This window comes from Thamnophis sirtalis, unplaced genomic scaffold (genome assembly GCF_051295495.1).
Source record: "Thamnophis sirtalis isolate CommonGarterSnake01/CBP01778 unplaced genomic scaffold, rThaSir2_p1.2 scaffold_4, whole genome shotgun sequence".
NCBI classification, from domain to species: Eukaryota; Metazoa; Chordata; class Lepidosauria; order Squamata; family Natricidae; genus Thamnophis; species Thamnophis sirtalis.
In genome coordinates this window covers 75406410-75423483 of record NW_028261384.1, presented here as the reverse complement: position 1 = coordinate 75423483, position 17074 = coordinate 75406410, and the positions used below count along the sequence as shown (strand labels likewise).

The 17074-nt window shown below is 37.8% G+C and overlaps 1 protein-coding gene across 8 annotated transcripts in view; it reads left to right on the top strand.

Annotated features, from left to right (window-relative positions):
• TPK1 (thiamin pyrophosphokinase 1) overlaps positions 1-17074 on the top strand; it is a 348263-nt gene that overhangs the window by 143817 nt on the left and 187372 nt on the right. For all 8 annotated transcript variants that reach the window (XR_015696394.1, XM_087713141.1, XM_087713144.1 and 5 more), the window contains one exon: positions 3695-3764. Coding sequence is in view for 7 of the 8 variants with exons in the window: in XM_087713141.1 (XP_087569267.1) it covers positions 3695-3764 (70 nt within the window). In the remaining variant the exon portion in view is untranslated. The remainder of the gene's footprint in view (positions 1-3694; positions 3765-17074) is intronic.

Genomic DNA, 17074 nt, shown 5'->3' with positions numbered 1-17074 from the left:
CGTTGTCCCCACGCTTCTCCGGGGAGTTTCATGGCTTGGGACATCATGAAATCTTCCTCTTCAGGTCCACGCCAGTCAGCAGCTGGTTTTCTGGGCCTCCTCATCATGACCCCAGTTATTGGTTCTTCAGGTTCCTCTTTCTATCCCACTCCCCAAGTCCATCTGGGTCGAACAGTAGGTTCCTCCACTTGCAGGTGAGCCAACATTTCCGTTAATGATGGTGCTGCAGCTGCTGCCAAATCTTCTTCTTGGTCACTGCCGTGCAAAGACATTGTTTTCTTTTTCGTTGAATGCACCCCCCCTCGGAAGTTGTTCGCCCCGGGTTGGGTGCGAGGTGAGACTCAGCTTAATATCAGGTGCATCTTCATTTAATAATCAGGAAAGAAACCACTCAACTCCATGCCTCAGAATTAAGTGTACTTTTACTAATTACAAACGATGAGAAGCAAAGCTGAGTCTGAGTAAAAAAGCGTGAAAGCAATAGATATCATGTATGATCCAATCCCCTCCCCTGGCACCCCAGTTCATAGTCCAATAATAATTCACCCAACCGTCAGGTAGGAGAGTCTTCAAAAAGCATCATCAGGTTGGAATGATGGACAATTGGCCTTGGCGGGAAGCTCCCTTCTTCCACATGCGCAGAAAGGTAGTCAGAATAACTCCTAATAACAATCCTCCAGTACATAATGATTCCCCTCCCAAATACCATGCCCCCCTCCCCATTTCAATGGCAGCCAAAAAGCAGCAGTGAAGCAGAGGCTGACAGATACTTTGTTTCCCACAATGGACTAATGGCTGCAAAAGTTGATAAAGTTAGCAGAGATGGCAAAATTGAGTGCTCTGATTTTAAAAAAAAGAATAAAATTAATTTTGTTTCCATTTGGAAACTGCTTTTGGTCTTTACTCTTGAGGTAGAAAAAATGAAACTTTGATTTTGAACTTTGCTGCTTAGAAAGGTGTGTTGTTATAGATATCTTTTCCTTCTGTGAATGACTTATCACCATCAGTCTATCTCTAAAGGTTCATTTTCTGTTTTAATTAATTGTTCCTTATTATGTTCAGTTTGGTTGCAATCTTCTTCCTTTAATTGTGGTTTCCTATTTTATTGTTTGAGTCAGAATGGCTAGACGTGTCTCTAGACTCTGCTTTTTGATCTGTTTCTTATTATGCTCAGATTGGATACAGCCATTTTTTATTGGAGTTTCTAGACTGTTTACTCAGATTCTGTGAAGGAACATCTATGTTGAACATTCAGATGACATAATCCTAATTAGTAGCTAATAATACGCACATCATTTTTTCTAGTATTTCTAAAAATGAATTGCCATTTCATTATTAAAAAGAACATTTTGCATAATATATCATTAATGGGAAATTCAACACTATAAATATCTTCATATTTAAGAAGAATTAGTCCATATTGCTGAAATCCTTTGTAGACACACTGCTCTAACTTGACTCATCCAAATAAGCTACTGTAATAGAGGATAGTTGGGGATCAATCTGATATGTAAAATTATAACTGTATTATATGCCAATTTTTAGTTTAAATAAATGGATATATTTTCTGTTTCTGCAGAATCTCAAATTTTGTGAAAGTTAAGTATGATCTGCCTATAGAAAATGGTGAAATTGAATTTTTCCCCTGTAATTTAATTTAATCCCCAAAAAACAAATTAGAGGTTTAACAGCCATTTCACATTCTTCATAAAACCGTTATACTCATAAAACCATGCACTTAGCAGGAAGCTGAAACCTACCATGTTTTTCACAGTCACTGTGCATATATTAGCTATACAAATGTCTCAAGTGCAGAATTAAAATATAATGTGTGAAATGGCCTTGTGTGTTCATTGTGCATGTCTCTTGGTGTATAAACTCACAAACATATTCATGTTTTTTTTATCATGTAAGATGTTAAGCAGTACATATTCAAGAAGTGTAGTTGTAAATTGCTACAGTATTGTGATGAGCAAACATCATGTATATTATGTGCACATTATGAAGTACTAGTGTGTTCGTATAGACATTAGCAGAGCTACGATTAAGCTCATTATCAATACCACGATGTTCTTTCATTCATGCAACTCTAAAAAAATCATTTTTAGTATTTGATGTTCTTTTCTCCCAAGAACACCTTTGTCCATTTGCATTTGAAATTTAAAACTATTATTCCAACAGCAGTGTTAAACAATGCAAACATCATTATATATGGTATTTATCTGTTAAATAATAACAAGACTGCACTTTGTTCCATAGCTTGTAGAAGTTATTGATTTGCTTGTCATAAATTGATGTACACATAACTGAAAACACCTTTGGGTGGGTAGTGTTGGTGCAAATCATTAATTTGCTATAAAAGATCAGGTTTGTAAATTATTTTTTAAATAACTAAGTACAGAATGATTGAAATGCTGAGAGTAAATATGTAGCAGATAACTTGAAAAGTCTGTTAATATAAAACAAAGATTTTAATTATCCCTGATGAGTGATGCTTAAACTGCTTCCAAATTTATGCCTAATACTTTCAAAATGATCTCAAAAAAATTCATGGCAGAATGATGTTTTATATAACTGCAGAGTGCAGAGGTTTCAAGTGTATTTGAAATCTGCTTCAACTAGCAAGGATTAATTTAAATATATGTTAAATAAAGAAATGAAAATCTTAGTGGCAGAATGTTTAAGTAGTAGAACACCGATCAGATAAAAAGAGATAACATATAAAAAGAGCATAAAACTGCTAAAACTTTTTGGCAAAGTTTTATTTTTCCTATTATAAAAAAAAGAGAAATTCTTACTGCTTTTTATGGCTATGTATTTTTAAGGATCTATTAACAAATTACAAAATTACAAGTGATTTTTATTTATTAATAAACATGTGTTTACTACTTAAGTACAACCACAATCTTAGCATATTGAGTTACAGTTACTGAAATGTTAATGTTAGAAATAAATTTGGCCAATACAAGTGTTCAAGGACAGTGGCAATAAGAAAAGGAATTCAATTTCAAGAAATGAATACAGTATGGTGAATATCATGCAAAAGTACTTCGGATACCTTGACTTAGTTACTGCTTTCTTATCTAACATATTATTGATATTAATGTATTTATTTTAAACCTGAGGCATCTACTACTAAAACAAAATTGTAGTTTAAAAATAATTAACACAAATAATTTACAAAAAAGAGTGGCATGTGGATATACTGTTCTTTCAAGGCATAAAGTTGGGAGTATTAGTTTGAATTTAGGAGAAAGCCCAGTAGAAAGCCCAAGTAGAAAAAAGGGTTTGGAAAGAAACTCTTGCAGCTCTGAATGCCTAGATCTATTTATATGGGGCATACTTAGATTCTAAACTGTTTAGTCCTTAAATAGTTGACACATTTGTGCCTACAATTAATGCAGATATTTTTTAGCAGGGTAATAATTTAATCACAGTATTCCATCTATGCTAATGGATGTTGCAGACATTTTTCAAAGGTAAACTCATGTATAGGGCCTTAAACTATCAAACAAGATACAACAATGAAGCAATATATTTAATGGTAGTTAAATTCAACTACCAGTAACAGGATCTACCAGTAACAGATATTACGTAAAAATGAAATTATTTGAAGTTCATGTTACAAAATAAGAATTGTATGTAAATAAATTATAAATTACAGCTTTTTGACAACAACATCCTCTTTTTCCAGCGGTTCTGAGAGTATGTGTTGATGGAGGTGCTAATCATTTGTACTGTATCACCAATGGAAACCGTGACAGGTATGCTTATAATAAAATGTTCTAATAATTTTGCATATTTTATCTTCACAAAGCATGTTGATTAATTTTTTTTTCATTATCTAGTTTGTACATAAAAACATATGGGATTACTTAGGAAGTACCTTGAGGTCATTGTGTTTTCTCATTTCTATAAGAAAAAATACTGATGTGAAGCCATGGGCTGTAGAAACACAAATAATAATATCACAAGATAGAAAGCTTTACAATTCAACATAGAAATATCTTTTTATATTGAAGCCCTATAATTCAAGTTTTAATATTACATTTCTTCACCTTATTCTATTAATTGAATTTAATAGATATTGAAGTGAGACTTGGAAAGACTTTGTTTAATACAAGGATGATAATGCATGGTATAATAAAAAGCATACATCGGAACACAAATATTACTGATTGTTTTTGAAGATGCTTTTTCATCTTTAAGCGTTGGTAAAGGTCTTGTGATGACTCTCCTGGATGCTTTCCAGTTACTTCTTCAGATGTCAGTTGAGGGGAGGATGAATCAGTTTCTAGTAGGTCAGAAGGGGACTTGATCACTGACTCCAAGCAGCTGTCTGAAAGTTATTTGGCTGAAGCACAGCTGCATCAGGACAGCCTTGAGGCATCAGATGGAGAAAGCATTCAGTTACAGCCGATCAGGGATAAAGAAGAGGAACTGCCTTCTGTATCTGATACAAGAACACACAGGGCAGAGAAAAGACATGACCAAGTTTACTCACACAGATAAAGCTTTTTTGATGGGCTGCACTAGAAGCTGGCTCTTTACCACAGCAGACAGATGGAGACAATTCTGGGGGCAACATGTTCATTTCCTAGCTGTATGTTTTGTTTGGTCATTGTGATTCCTGCCTTGCTTTGGATTGACACGGTGCCTTGACTTGGATCGTGCCTTGTGAACCATGGACTTTTCTTGCCTCGTGAACTCAAAGGTACTATATCAAAAGGCAATTGGACTTTCTGTTTTTTCTTTGAAGATGTTTTGCTTCTCATCCAAGAAACTTCTTTAGCTGATTGGATGATGGGGAATGGAAGGATTTATATTCCTTGCAGACAGCTAGTCACTTGCATTCTATTAGCAAGTTATTAAGGCCACCTGGAGCTTTATTCATGTCATCAGGGTGACCTGAGTTGTGCAAATAGGTGTGGAGCCTATTGAAAGGACTGTATTGTAGACCCTGATGACACAGATATACCGCGTGAATATATGACAAAATTATATCATCTTGGCAGGTGTGAAGGGCAATACAACTACCAAAATACTCCAATAATGACAGCTATATTTTGCTCAGGAGAAGTCAATAATCCTGTATTTTTTTAAATCACATCTATATACAGTATAAAGATATTGATGATACAAAGTCCAATAATAGACTCATATGACAGATTCCATTCAACATGCTATTGAAGAAGAGCTTTCAAAGTACTATCAATGTTAATAATATGGGTAGATTAAAGCCTTCAGCTCATCTAATGCAAAATGCAAATGCAAAAACAAAAAAAGATAGAAATATAATATATGTTTGTAATTCTTTGTACCCAAATCTATCTTTCCCATGTATTACATGGTACCCATCCAATCCCAGAGAATTCAGATGGTTTAAAGCAGTGGTGTCAAATTCAATTTCATTGAGGGCCACATCAGGGTTGCGTTTGACCTTGGGGGGCTGGGGTAGGTATGGTCTGCTCGATATCACTCGTGTTGGGAGCACCTGTGGTGGCCTGGGAGCTCTGCCAGTGAAAATGGATTCCTGAGCTTCATCTTTGGCTGCAACCCTCTGCCAGTGAAAAAAGAGCTCAGGAGGGCTGCACGTGGCTGGAGGCTAAAACATATGAAGAACACTTGCAGGTATTGGATAGTGACTAAGCAGTGTTCCAATATTTGAGGAGCTTCCACAAAGATGAGAGGGTCAACCTACTTTCCAAAGCAAGACAAGAAACAATGGATGGAAACTGAATTGAATTGAATTTATTTAGCTTGTATGCCGCCCACTCTCGGAAGACCCTACAAATAAGAAGGGAAGGGGAATACAAGAAATAAAACACAACAATTTAAAAAATTCAACAACATTCATAACTTAGAATGGGGCTGATAATTCAACAGCTCCAGGCCTGCTGGAACAGCCAGGTCTTGGTCGCTTTGCGGAAGGCTGGAAGGATAGTAAGGATCCGGATCTCAACGGGGAGATCGTTCCATAGGGCCGGAGCAGCTACAGAGAAGGCCCTCCCCCGGGGGGTCGCCAACCGACATTGGCCGGCAGATGGAATCCGAAACTAATCAAGGAGAGAAGCATCCTAGAACTAATGAGAAATTTCCTAATAATGAGAACAAAACCATGGAATGACTTGACTTTAGAAGTTATGGGTGCGCAATTACTGGAGAAGAGATTGGACAGTCATTTCTCCGAAATAGTATAGGGTGTCCTGCTTGATCAGGGAGTTGGACTAGATGACTTCTAAGGTCCCTTCCAACTCTACTATTCTGTATATATATTCTATGAATTGATAGAATGTTTCTGGTTTGAATGAAATCTGCCTATATTGTCAATTCAATTTTGTGTTGTTATTTCCTGCTTTATTATTTCTTCTACTTTAGGTGATTTTTTGATTAGGTATTCTCTGGACTTCTTGTTTTTAAGCTTCTTCTTTTTTTAATCAATTCTAGATTGCATATGATCTTAGCATAATGATCTTATATTCCAGTCTGTTTTCCATTTTGGTACACTGTTTGGCATTTTTCTTTCTTCATTGGTTTTGCATTCCATGTATTCAGTTGTAACTGCAGCCATGTTGTACATTAGTTTGTTTGTTTCCTAGTGTTACTTATATTTGATATTACCGTATTGGCATCTTTTGATATTTGTGATAGCTATTTTTTTAAATTGAAAATTTTAAAAAGCTTTTACAAATATTTACCTCCCTTCCCCACCCTTTCCATCCAAGCCCATCTCCCCCCACCCTCCCCCCCGACTTTCCATTTGTGCTTTAACTCCTCTTTTGTTAAGCTAACTATAAACAAATTAAATAGCAATAGCAATAGCAGTTAGACTTATATACCTCTTCATAGGGCTTTCAGCCCTCTCTAAGCGGTTTACAGAGTCAGCATATTGCTCCCAACAACAATCTGGGTCCTCATTTTACCCACCTCGGAAGGATGGAAGGCTGAGTCAACCCTGAGCCGGTGAGATTTGAACAGCTGAACTGCAGAACTGCAGTCAGCTGAAGTAGCCTGCAGTGCTGCATTTAACCACCGCGCCACCTCGGCTCATTCCTTGCTTTTTCAGTCATAAGCTATCTGGAATTTTTTAGTCCTGTATTTATTTTGAATATAGTCAATCTATCTTCTCCACTCCAGTTTATATTTCTCATCTGAATGATCCTTAAGATATGCTGATATTTTAGCCATCTCTGCTAAGTTTGTGACTTTTAATGTCCATTCTTGAATAGTAGGCAAATCTTCCTTCTTCCAGTATTGCGCCACCAACCGTCTCACTGCCGTTGTTAGGTTCAAAATCAGATTAGTCTCTATAACAGTACAATCAGTAATTATACCTGACAAGAATAACTGAGGGATAAACTTTATCCTCTTTTAAAAAATATTTTGCATAATACACCATATTTTTATCCAAAATGCTTTAACCTTTTTGCAAGTCCACCATATATGGTAATATATAGCATCAATACAATCACATCTCCAGCATTTAGGTTGTAAATTCGGATACATGCAAGCCAATTTTTTAGGATCTAAGTGCCATCTATAAAACATCTTATAAAAGTTCTCTCTCAGGTTTTGGGCTTGTGTAAATTTTACATTTCTTACCCATATCTTTTCCCAAGTGTCCAACATTATTGGTTCTTCAAAATTTTGTGCCCACTTTATCATACAGTCTTTAAATAATTCTGTTTCAGAATCCATTTCTATTAGAATGCACTCTTTTTATGTGCATTCGACTTTGATCCCTAATTTGTTTTAGTAGATTGTCCTCATTTTGCATGATACCAATTTTCTGATCTTTTTTCCATCTGGCCAGCAACTGTCCATACTGAAACCATGTTTGGATTACCTTCTTCCCTTTTAATACGTTCAAGGGTTTTAACTGAAATACACCTCTTTCTATAGTAAGAAGCTGTCTATATGTAGTTACATCATGTTTTTGTGCTATACTTACGTTCTCTATTGCATGTCTGGGAATTGCCCAGATAGGTATCTTATCATTTAATTTATATCGATATTTTTTCCAGACACGCAATAAAGCATTGCTTAATATATGACTTTTGAATGTCTTATCCACCTTCTTGTCGTATATCAAATAAGCATGCCAGCCGTATATCAAGTCATGTCCCTCGATATTCAATAACCTATCCTCTGTTGAATTAATCCAGTCACTATTGATAAATCTACTGCTTCATAGTATAGTTTAAAATTTGGCATTTTCAAGCCTCCTCTCTCACGTACATCTTGCATTATTTTAAGTTTTATTCTCGTTTTTTCCCCTGCCCAAACAAATTTGTTAATACCCTTCTGCCATTCAAGCAAATTTGCATCTTTTTAAAGTATTGGTATCATTTGAAATAGCTAGCTGTGCTAGTTATTTTTTTTAACAGGCTTAAATCATATTCTGTATTGTTCAACAGTTATTTATGTTAATTCCTTTTATATTGTTGTTACATAGAAGGTTTTGTTCTTTCTGTAGAAAAGATGGTGGTTTTTCTTTAATTTCTCTGTAAAAATAGGATAAGTTAAGTACATTGACATATAGTGGAAATACACCAAGGGGAGGAGGAGTGGGATAGAAGAAAGATGGGTAGAGAGGGATGGGAGAGAGGGGTGGGAGGGAAAGTGAGAAGGAAGGGAGGGAGTGGATCGGGAGAGAGGAGTGGTAGAGGGGGTGGGGAAGTAGGCTAGAGGGGGATGATGGAGGGAATATAGAAAGTTGGAGGGGGGTGGAAAAAAGAGGTGTATGGAGAGTGGAAGAGGTATATTGGGTTTCTATTTTTTGGGATATTGTTGACAAGACAAATTGCTGCGATTATTGTTTAATGTTGTATGGCGTTGGCTATGCACAGTATATATGTGAGTATATGAAAATGAAAAAATGGAAAATAAAAAACATTATCTCCAGGGGAAAAAAATAGTGGGGAAATATATACGACAAGAGAAAAAAGCAAGAATTAATATAAAAATGTTGTAAGATGCAAGAGTTCGAGGTGAATTTGGATTACCAAACTGGGAATTGTATTATCAAGCAGTGGGACTAGCTTGGATAGAAGAATGGATCTTATATTGACATTGGAGGGTCATGATTTGCAACTGGGTTGGCATGCTTTTTTGTGATATGGTAAAAGTAAGGCACATGGCTATTTTCAAAGACACTATGAAAGGAATGGATTGTTAACAATATGGGAAAGAGTGTAAGGGAAATACTGTTTAGAAATACCAATGTGGCTTTCAACAATGGGGGAGCATTGACACATCCAAATATTAGTAGGATGAAAAACTTTATTAGATACAAAGCTATCTTAACAGAAAGCGGGGAACTAAAACAAAACAAGAATTAGAAAAACAAGGGATTGATGTAGGATGGTTTTCACAATTGCAAACACAATCAAGATATGAAAAAGATAAAAGGGAATATGGTTTTAACTTAGGAAGTTCGGAGCTGAATAAGATACTTATGGGAATGGAAGAAAGAATAATTAAGAAACTATATAGCTACCTATTAAGAACTAGGGTAGAAGAAGAAGTGGTTAAAGATACAATGTTAACTTGGGCAAATAATTTTGGCCACACGATTGAGCTAGAAAAGTGGCAAGAACTATGGGAAAGAAATTATAATTAACCATGTCAATAGCTTATAAAGAAAACTTATACAAAATGTTTTATAGATGACACATGTCACCAGGAAAACTAGCAAAGATGTTTAAAGACAAATCAGCGAAATATTGGAATTGTCAACAAGCAATAGGTTACTATTATCATATATGGTGCGCATGTGCAGACGCAAGGAAATATTGTACCAAGAGTTTGGTTAAAGAAAATGTTACAAGAAGAAATAGAATTTAGACCAATAATATTTCTACTAGGTATTATCCCAGAGAAATTCAAAAAAGAGGATACTTATTTGATTATACATGTAACTACAGCAGCGATAATTGTATTTGTCCAAAATTAGAAATTAAATAAGCTACCACAGATGAAGAGATAATAAAAAAAGATATTAGATTGTGCAGAGATGAATAGGTTGACAATGAAAATAAAGGATAAAGAGGAATCTGAGTACTTCAAGACATGGGGAAGATTTTATGATTGGCTAGAGAAAGAAAGCTAGAAAAGAAAGTAGGGAGAAGATAAATAACCCAGATGAACCACTATTAAATGGAAAAGTGGGGGGGGGACAGAAAAGAAAATATTAAATATATAAGTATATATTCAACAGCGATATATAAAGAGGGGACATTACTAGGGTAGACTAGCGAAGGTAAGGGAATAAGAAATGATACTAAATTATATCTGGGTTTGTGGAAAAACATTAACTGAGTTTTGAAATAGATATCAACAACAATAGAAAAAGAAAGGGAGAAAGGGGAAAAGAATGAAAGGAAGACGAAGGAAAGAAGAAAGAGATGAGAGGAGAATGGAAGGGAGAGGAAGAGAAGGTGACAAGGTAGGAAGAGGAAGAGTAGGAGAAAGGTAGGGGGAGAAGGAAGGGGAAGGAGAGGAGGAAGGAAAGAAGTAGGTGAGGGAGGGTGGGAGGGAGAAAAGAAAAGAAAAATAAGGTGGTATTACAACAGGAGGAAGGGATGGTAAATAAAGCAACCCAAACAGTATATTATAACCTATTAAATGAAATAATAAATGTATAAGAATGCCAAGTAAAGAATAACAATTATATGAATGTATACTTAAAATAGTTTGTAAGAGAATAAAAAATTAAAATTCTTTTTTAAAAAAAAGAAATGATACCAATTATATTTGGGTTTGCAGAAATACCATCCCAAGGAAACATAATCTGAGATGAAAGAGACACTTACAACAATAGAAAAGAAAAGGAGAGAGGAGGAGAGAATGAAAGGAAGATGGTGGAATAAGAAAGTGGTAAGGAGAGGAGGATGGAAGGAAGAGCAAGAGAAGGAGAGGGGGTAGGAAGGGGAAGAGGGAGAGTAGGAGTAGGAGACAGGGAAGGGAAGAAGGAAGGGGAAGGAGAGGAGGAAGGAAGGAAGTAGAGAAGGGAGGGACAAAAGAAAGGGAAAATAAGGTGGTGTTACAACAGGAGGAAGGGATGGTAAATAAAGCAACCATAACTGTATATTATAACCTGTTAAATGAAATAATAAATGTATAAGAATAACAAAGGTAATGAAGAAGAATAAATATGTGAATGTATACTTAAAATGGTATGTAAGGGAACAAAAAACAAAAAAAAAATCTGGAAAATTTTTTTGGGCATAAATTTGTTCTAAATATAATTAAGTTTTGACTCAACAGCTGCTGGTTTATATGCACATTCAGTTTAAGCCTGAAGGCCTTTAAAATGAGAGTAAGCATTTTCCATCATGTTAAAATATCCTATGGAGAAGATGAAACTAGGGAGGGCAGTACTTCCATTCTGATATTTGGGAAACTGTATGGGAACATTTTTCTTTCATTGTTTAAATGAATTGATGGAGAGAGGAAGCTGAATAATATGCTTTTTGCTTGCCTGCAGCCCAATTTCTAACTCTGATAAATGAAGGGTTGTACCTTTGCTCTAATATATTCTGTCAAACATTTGCTGCTTGCATAAATATACAGAGCACTCAATCCTCACTGTGAATGGTGATGGCTGAAATTTAAAAAACTTGGAAAATATTCTGACTTTTCTTAGACTTTAGGGCTTAATGCACTGGAGGGAGAGAGTGCTAGTTTGTCAAATATATGGAAAGACATTGCAATAGATATGAATATAATTCATAAAAACAAGTGATTGAATATGAGCAACTTCATAAGGCTGTATTCCTCACCTCTTCGTTTTTCTTCTTTCATTTCTATGAATAGCAAGTGCCTGATATTCTAAAACATTTTGCACTGAAATGAATAAATATATTCTGAAAACAGATTCCTATTTCTTTGAAATCTGTTAAATCTGTTCATGTTAATGAAGTCTGAAGGCCAGAGAAGATGAACTGTAAACTGGATATAATAAAAATAGAAACATTGTTTCAAGTATAAATGCATTTATCTTTAAAGCTTTTCCAAAGATTTGTTTTTAATCTGATTTTGATGTTTCTATTTTATATATTCCTTCCTTCAGCTTATTGCTTCCAAAATTCTGCATATTGTAATTCCCTTGTAGAAAATTAACTTCCAGAGTTAATAACGACCATGTCTCTACTCCTGAGAATGTTCTTTATACTGGATAAATAATATCAGAATGAAAATTGATGTTTCTTCTCAGTGTGTTTCTATGTGCAGGGATTAAGTTTCATATCTGCATATTTATTACGTCAATAAACTACATGCATATATATATTCAGTATGGGTAATTTTGTTTTGATTTGTCCTATTCTGTAATTTATTATTTAGAAAAAAGAAATTCATCCTTTCTTGATGTAAATGTTAATTGGATACCATTTTATCTTTAAATATGTTTTTATTGTAGAACAATAAAATGTACATCCTGATAATTGCAGATGTGCAGAGGAATAATTTATATTGCGTAGAAAATGCTCTTCTAGATTCTCTTGAGTTTTGAAGGTCAGCTATTCTCATTACCATATTATTCCACCTAAACTATGCTTTAAGATTTAAGCATAATTTCCCTGTCCCCTGTATTCATTTCTTTATCAATATAGAATAAATAGTGGCATGTGGAAAAATAGTGTTTGTGAAAGATTAATCTCCAAATACTGAACAATAATTATTCAAATGTAGAATAATATACATTAAGAAAGAATTGCTTGCAAGATCAGTACTGATATATAAAATCAGCATAATATTGCACAAAAGTTAGAATAATGAGATGCTTAACATTCAGTACATAAGAATTTCTAAACAGTATTAGGGTTTTTATAACTTAACTATCATTCATGTAGATGTGCAGTTAATATCAAATCTTAAGGAAAGAACAGTTGTAATTATTATACAGAAGCCTGTTTATTTTAAATTCTAAGACAAAATGTCTGATGCCTTACAACATTGGATTCTGCTGGGCTAATTGAAAAGGATTGTATGTCAGACCAACAGGACTAAAGTGTCCTGATTGAAGAATCTTCTTTTTGATATCTATGCACACATGGTTGCATCATCTTACTGCAGATGGTTTGTCCCTTTCTAAAGCAATGATATTAGAAAAAACAAGACATATCTTCTAATAGTATATTTATATGGATAGGAGGGAGCTTTGTATTTATTCTTCATAGCATGGAAGAATGTACGAAGCATTATTTAGTTTGGTTATGAATGATACTGGTGGGCATTTTTGCATATCTCAGTCCCCCCCCCCAACGCCCACTTATTTATATTTATTTAGCATATGGCATTGGTTCATTGAAAACCAAGAGTCTACAGTGTTATTACTGAGTAACAGTTTCACTTTGGAAGGGAAGCTTTGGTTTTATTAGTCATGATGTCTGCAACTGGTCCAATGAAAAACTGTACAAAAGAGATGGTTTGCACCCATCCAAGAAAGGGACTGATTACTTAGCATTAAATTCACAGATTTTCTGGATAAACATTTAAACTGAACAGTGGGGACAGAGAATTAATTGATAAAGAACATTTCTGTCCCCAGCAATCTAAAATTCATAGGGATATCAGTGCATGTTTGTGCGGGTAAGATTATCACTCCTGCTGTCAAGCAAAACCAAGCATTTAATAGTGAGTGCCATACCATGTGCATGAATTATACAAGTGGCAAGAAAATAGGGGCAGTCAGGCATAACGCAGGTTATGTAGACAGTAAACACAGGGTCAATCAAAATGGACTCAAATGTCTGTACACCAATGGACAGAGTATTAGGAATAAACAGGGTGAATTAGAAATTCAAGTAAATGAGGGCAGATACAATATTGTTGCCATTACAGAAACTTGGTGGGATGAAACCCACAAATGGAACACAGCTAGAAGGATTTAAATTATTTAAAAGAAATAAACCAAATAAAAGAGGAGGTGGAGTTGCACTGTATATAAGAAATAACTACATCTCTACAGAAATAGAGCACAACAATGATGAGAACTATCTTGAATGCATTTGGGTCAAAATTAAAGGTTGTGGGGGGGGGAATGACATTGCCATAGTTCTATACTACAGGCCACTCAACCAAGCAGAGGAAGTAGCTGAACTTTTTGCTAGTCAGCTAACTAAGGTATGTAGGAAGCACACCACAATAGTAATGGGGGATTTTAACTACCCTGACATCAACTGGGAAACAAACTCTGCACCAAGTGAGAGATCCAACAGGTTCCTAACAAACCTAGCAGACAATTTTGTTTTTCAAAAAGTAGAGAAGGGAACAAGGGGATCAGCCATATTGGACTTAATTCTCACCAACAGAGAGGAAATGCTAAAAGGTGTTGAAGTTACAGGAACCCTGGGGGCACCTTCCACCTTGCTTTTTATCCTTATTTTTATCCTTACTTTTTATCCTTAATCCAAAATTAAGCACCACTGTAATTTTGTCATTTTTTTTTACACATATTCCTCTCATGGGTCTCTGTTCTTTTCCAGCATAGCCAGCCAGAGCTTCCGGCCCTCCTGCCATCTACCTGCGCTTGGCACATCAGTTTGTGGGATCATTGACTATGGACCTGTCCAACCCATCGGGTTACTCGGATGGTAGACCAGGTCCTTCCCAGGCCCCTAGCAAGGAATCTTCCTCTACTAGGGGTGGTGGGTCTGGCAAAGTCAGGGTGGCTATCCAGGACAATCAGCCTCCCAAGGCCCTATCCGTGGCCAAGGCCAAGGATGCTGAAAGGCGTTAACAGGCACTTGACAAGCAGTTTGAAAAGGCCCGGCGACAGGCTGCAAAGGACTCTCCCCAGGCCAATCCTCCTGGGCACTCCTTTGTTCTCCCTCTTCCAAGGGGAGACCCTCTGTCCTTAATTGCTGAAGAGGTGGAGTCCCAAGACCTGTCCCCTGACAGATCACTGGTGGAGCCGGCTTCCCTGGCCCCTTCTTGGGCTTCTGAACAGGGCCCCCTCCCTAAGGGTCCCACCCGGGGTGGTTCGCCCGGATGTCTTCCCACTCACATGGAGGAATCCATTGGACAAGATCCCGAGTCAGACCAGGAGCCCAAGCGCTCTGCCCACATGCAGACCATAGTTGCCTGTGCCATTGCCAAGGGCATTGCGGAGGGCATGCAAAAACATTACCAACCTTCCGTTGCTCCCAGCACCTCTCAGCCCAATCAGAGCACTACTCTCCCGGCTAAACGGGTTCATCATCCCCCCTTGGAATCCTTGGTGGTTAATGAGGCTTCCACCCTGGAGGACCCTGACCAGGAGGAACAGGAACTCTCGGAAGATGAGGACCTCCCCCCCCGACACTCCTGCCTTTTCAGGGCTTTTTAAGCCCAGTCTCTTTAAGTTTATTTTGCATAAAGCTAAGGCCACTACCCAGGTTGGGATTAAACCCAAACCCACGCAGAGCCCCTCTGATTCAGCTCTGGTCAATCCAAATGTGAGCATGTTTGATGTTCCGGCTCCCCAGCAGGAACTTGTCCCAGTCTCTGAGTTATTCTTAGATGTCATTCAACGACAATGGCCCCAACCGGCCACACTAGCCTCTCCCAGTGGTGAGGATAAGAAATTGTATGCAATGGAACCTGCCCTGGAGGACATCCTGGTCCTTCAGACCGGGGACCCTCCCATAGCGGCCATTACTGCTTCAACTCTCTCTGCAGATCTGCTGGAGAGCCTTAAAGCAGAGGACAAAAAGGCGGAGAAAGCTTGTCACAAGACACACCTTGCGGCTGCTTGGGCCATCAAGGCATCTTCCTCTGCGTCCTTCTTCAATAGGGCCTCCGTCATCTGGCTGCGCGAACTGCAGGCCAAGCTCCCGGCGGGAGATGTCTATCTCCATCAGGACATATCCAAGATTATTGCTGCATCCCAGTATGCAGTCGATGGTTCCCTCAATGCCACAAAATTCGCATCCAGGGCGCTGGCATCCAATGTAACTTCCTGTTGCCTGATCTGGCTCAGCCATTGGCAGTCAGATCAAAAAAATAAATGGAAATTGGTTTCTGCCCCATTCAAGGGGTCAAAATTGTTTGGGGAGGTCCTGGATCCCTTCCTTATTGAGTCTAAGGACAAGCGGAAGGTGATGTCTTCCTTGTCTAAGAAGCAGGACAGCAAGGCCGCCCCTTACCCCAGAAGGCAGTCCTTTCATCCCTCAGAGGCATCTACTTCCTCCTTCTCTTCCTCCAGCAGACCGACCAGCCAATTGGGGGATAAGGCCCAGGACAGACCATCCTTTCGGGACAGGGGCAGGCAGCAGTTTGGGTACTGCAAGTACAACCATGGTGGGGCCTCCAATAGGCCCTTACGCAAATCCAAGTGACTACCCCAACTCAACACCCATAGGGGGTCAGCTCCAGCTGTTCACCCCCCATTGGGCCCAGACCACGGAGGACACCTGGGTCCTCCAGATTGTCAGGGAGGGACTCTCCCTGGAGTTCCTATCCCCTCCACCTCCGAACTTCATCTGCTGCCCCATTTCCTCCTGTCCCCTCAAGAGGGAGCTCATGAACCAGGAGGTCCTCCACCTTCTGGAGATGAATGTAATACAGCAGGTGCCCCTCGACCAGGAAGGGAAGGGGTTTTACTCCATCCTCTTCCTGGTATCCAAGAAATCAGGGGGGAGGGGGAGGGCCATCTTGGATCTCAAGAATCTCAACAGGCACATCGCCTATCGAACTTCCTGGGTGGGACTTACTGATGGTAGCAGCTAAACATAGCTGGTCCAGTGTTACCAGTCGCGTTATCTGTTAAGATGATCACCTACTAGACATCTGACAGACACCTTACTCTTCGGGAAAAGAAGGGAAAGGAGAGAAGTTTTGTCAAGCAAATGCCTTTCTGATCTTTGCAGCTTCTGTGTCTGTGAAGAGAAGGGGGGCCAGCTGAAGGCAGAACTGCTCCATGCTGGAATTCTCCAGCTGCTCTGCAGCCCCAAGTAAGCTTCCCTCCCACTCAGTTCAAAGATTGAATTACTTGATTTCAAAACGAGCAAAATTCGTATGCGAGAGCATTAATTGTTTATTTAAATCCTAGCTTCTTTTTTTTACAAGATCCTCTTCCGTTATTTTATCT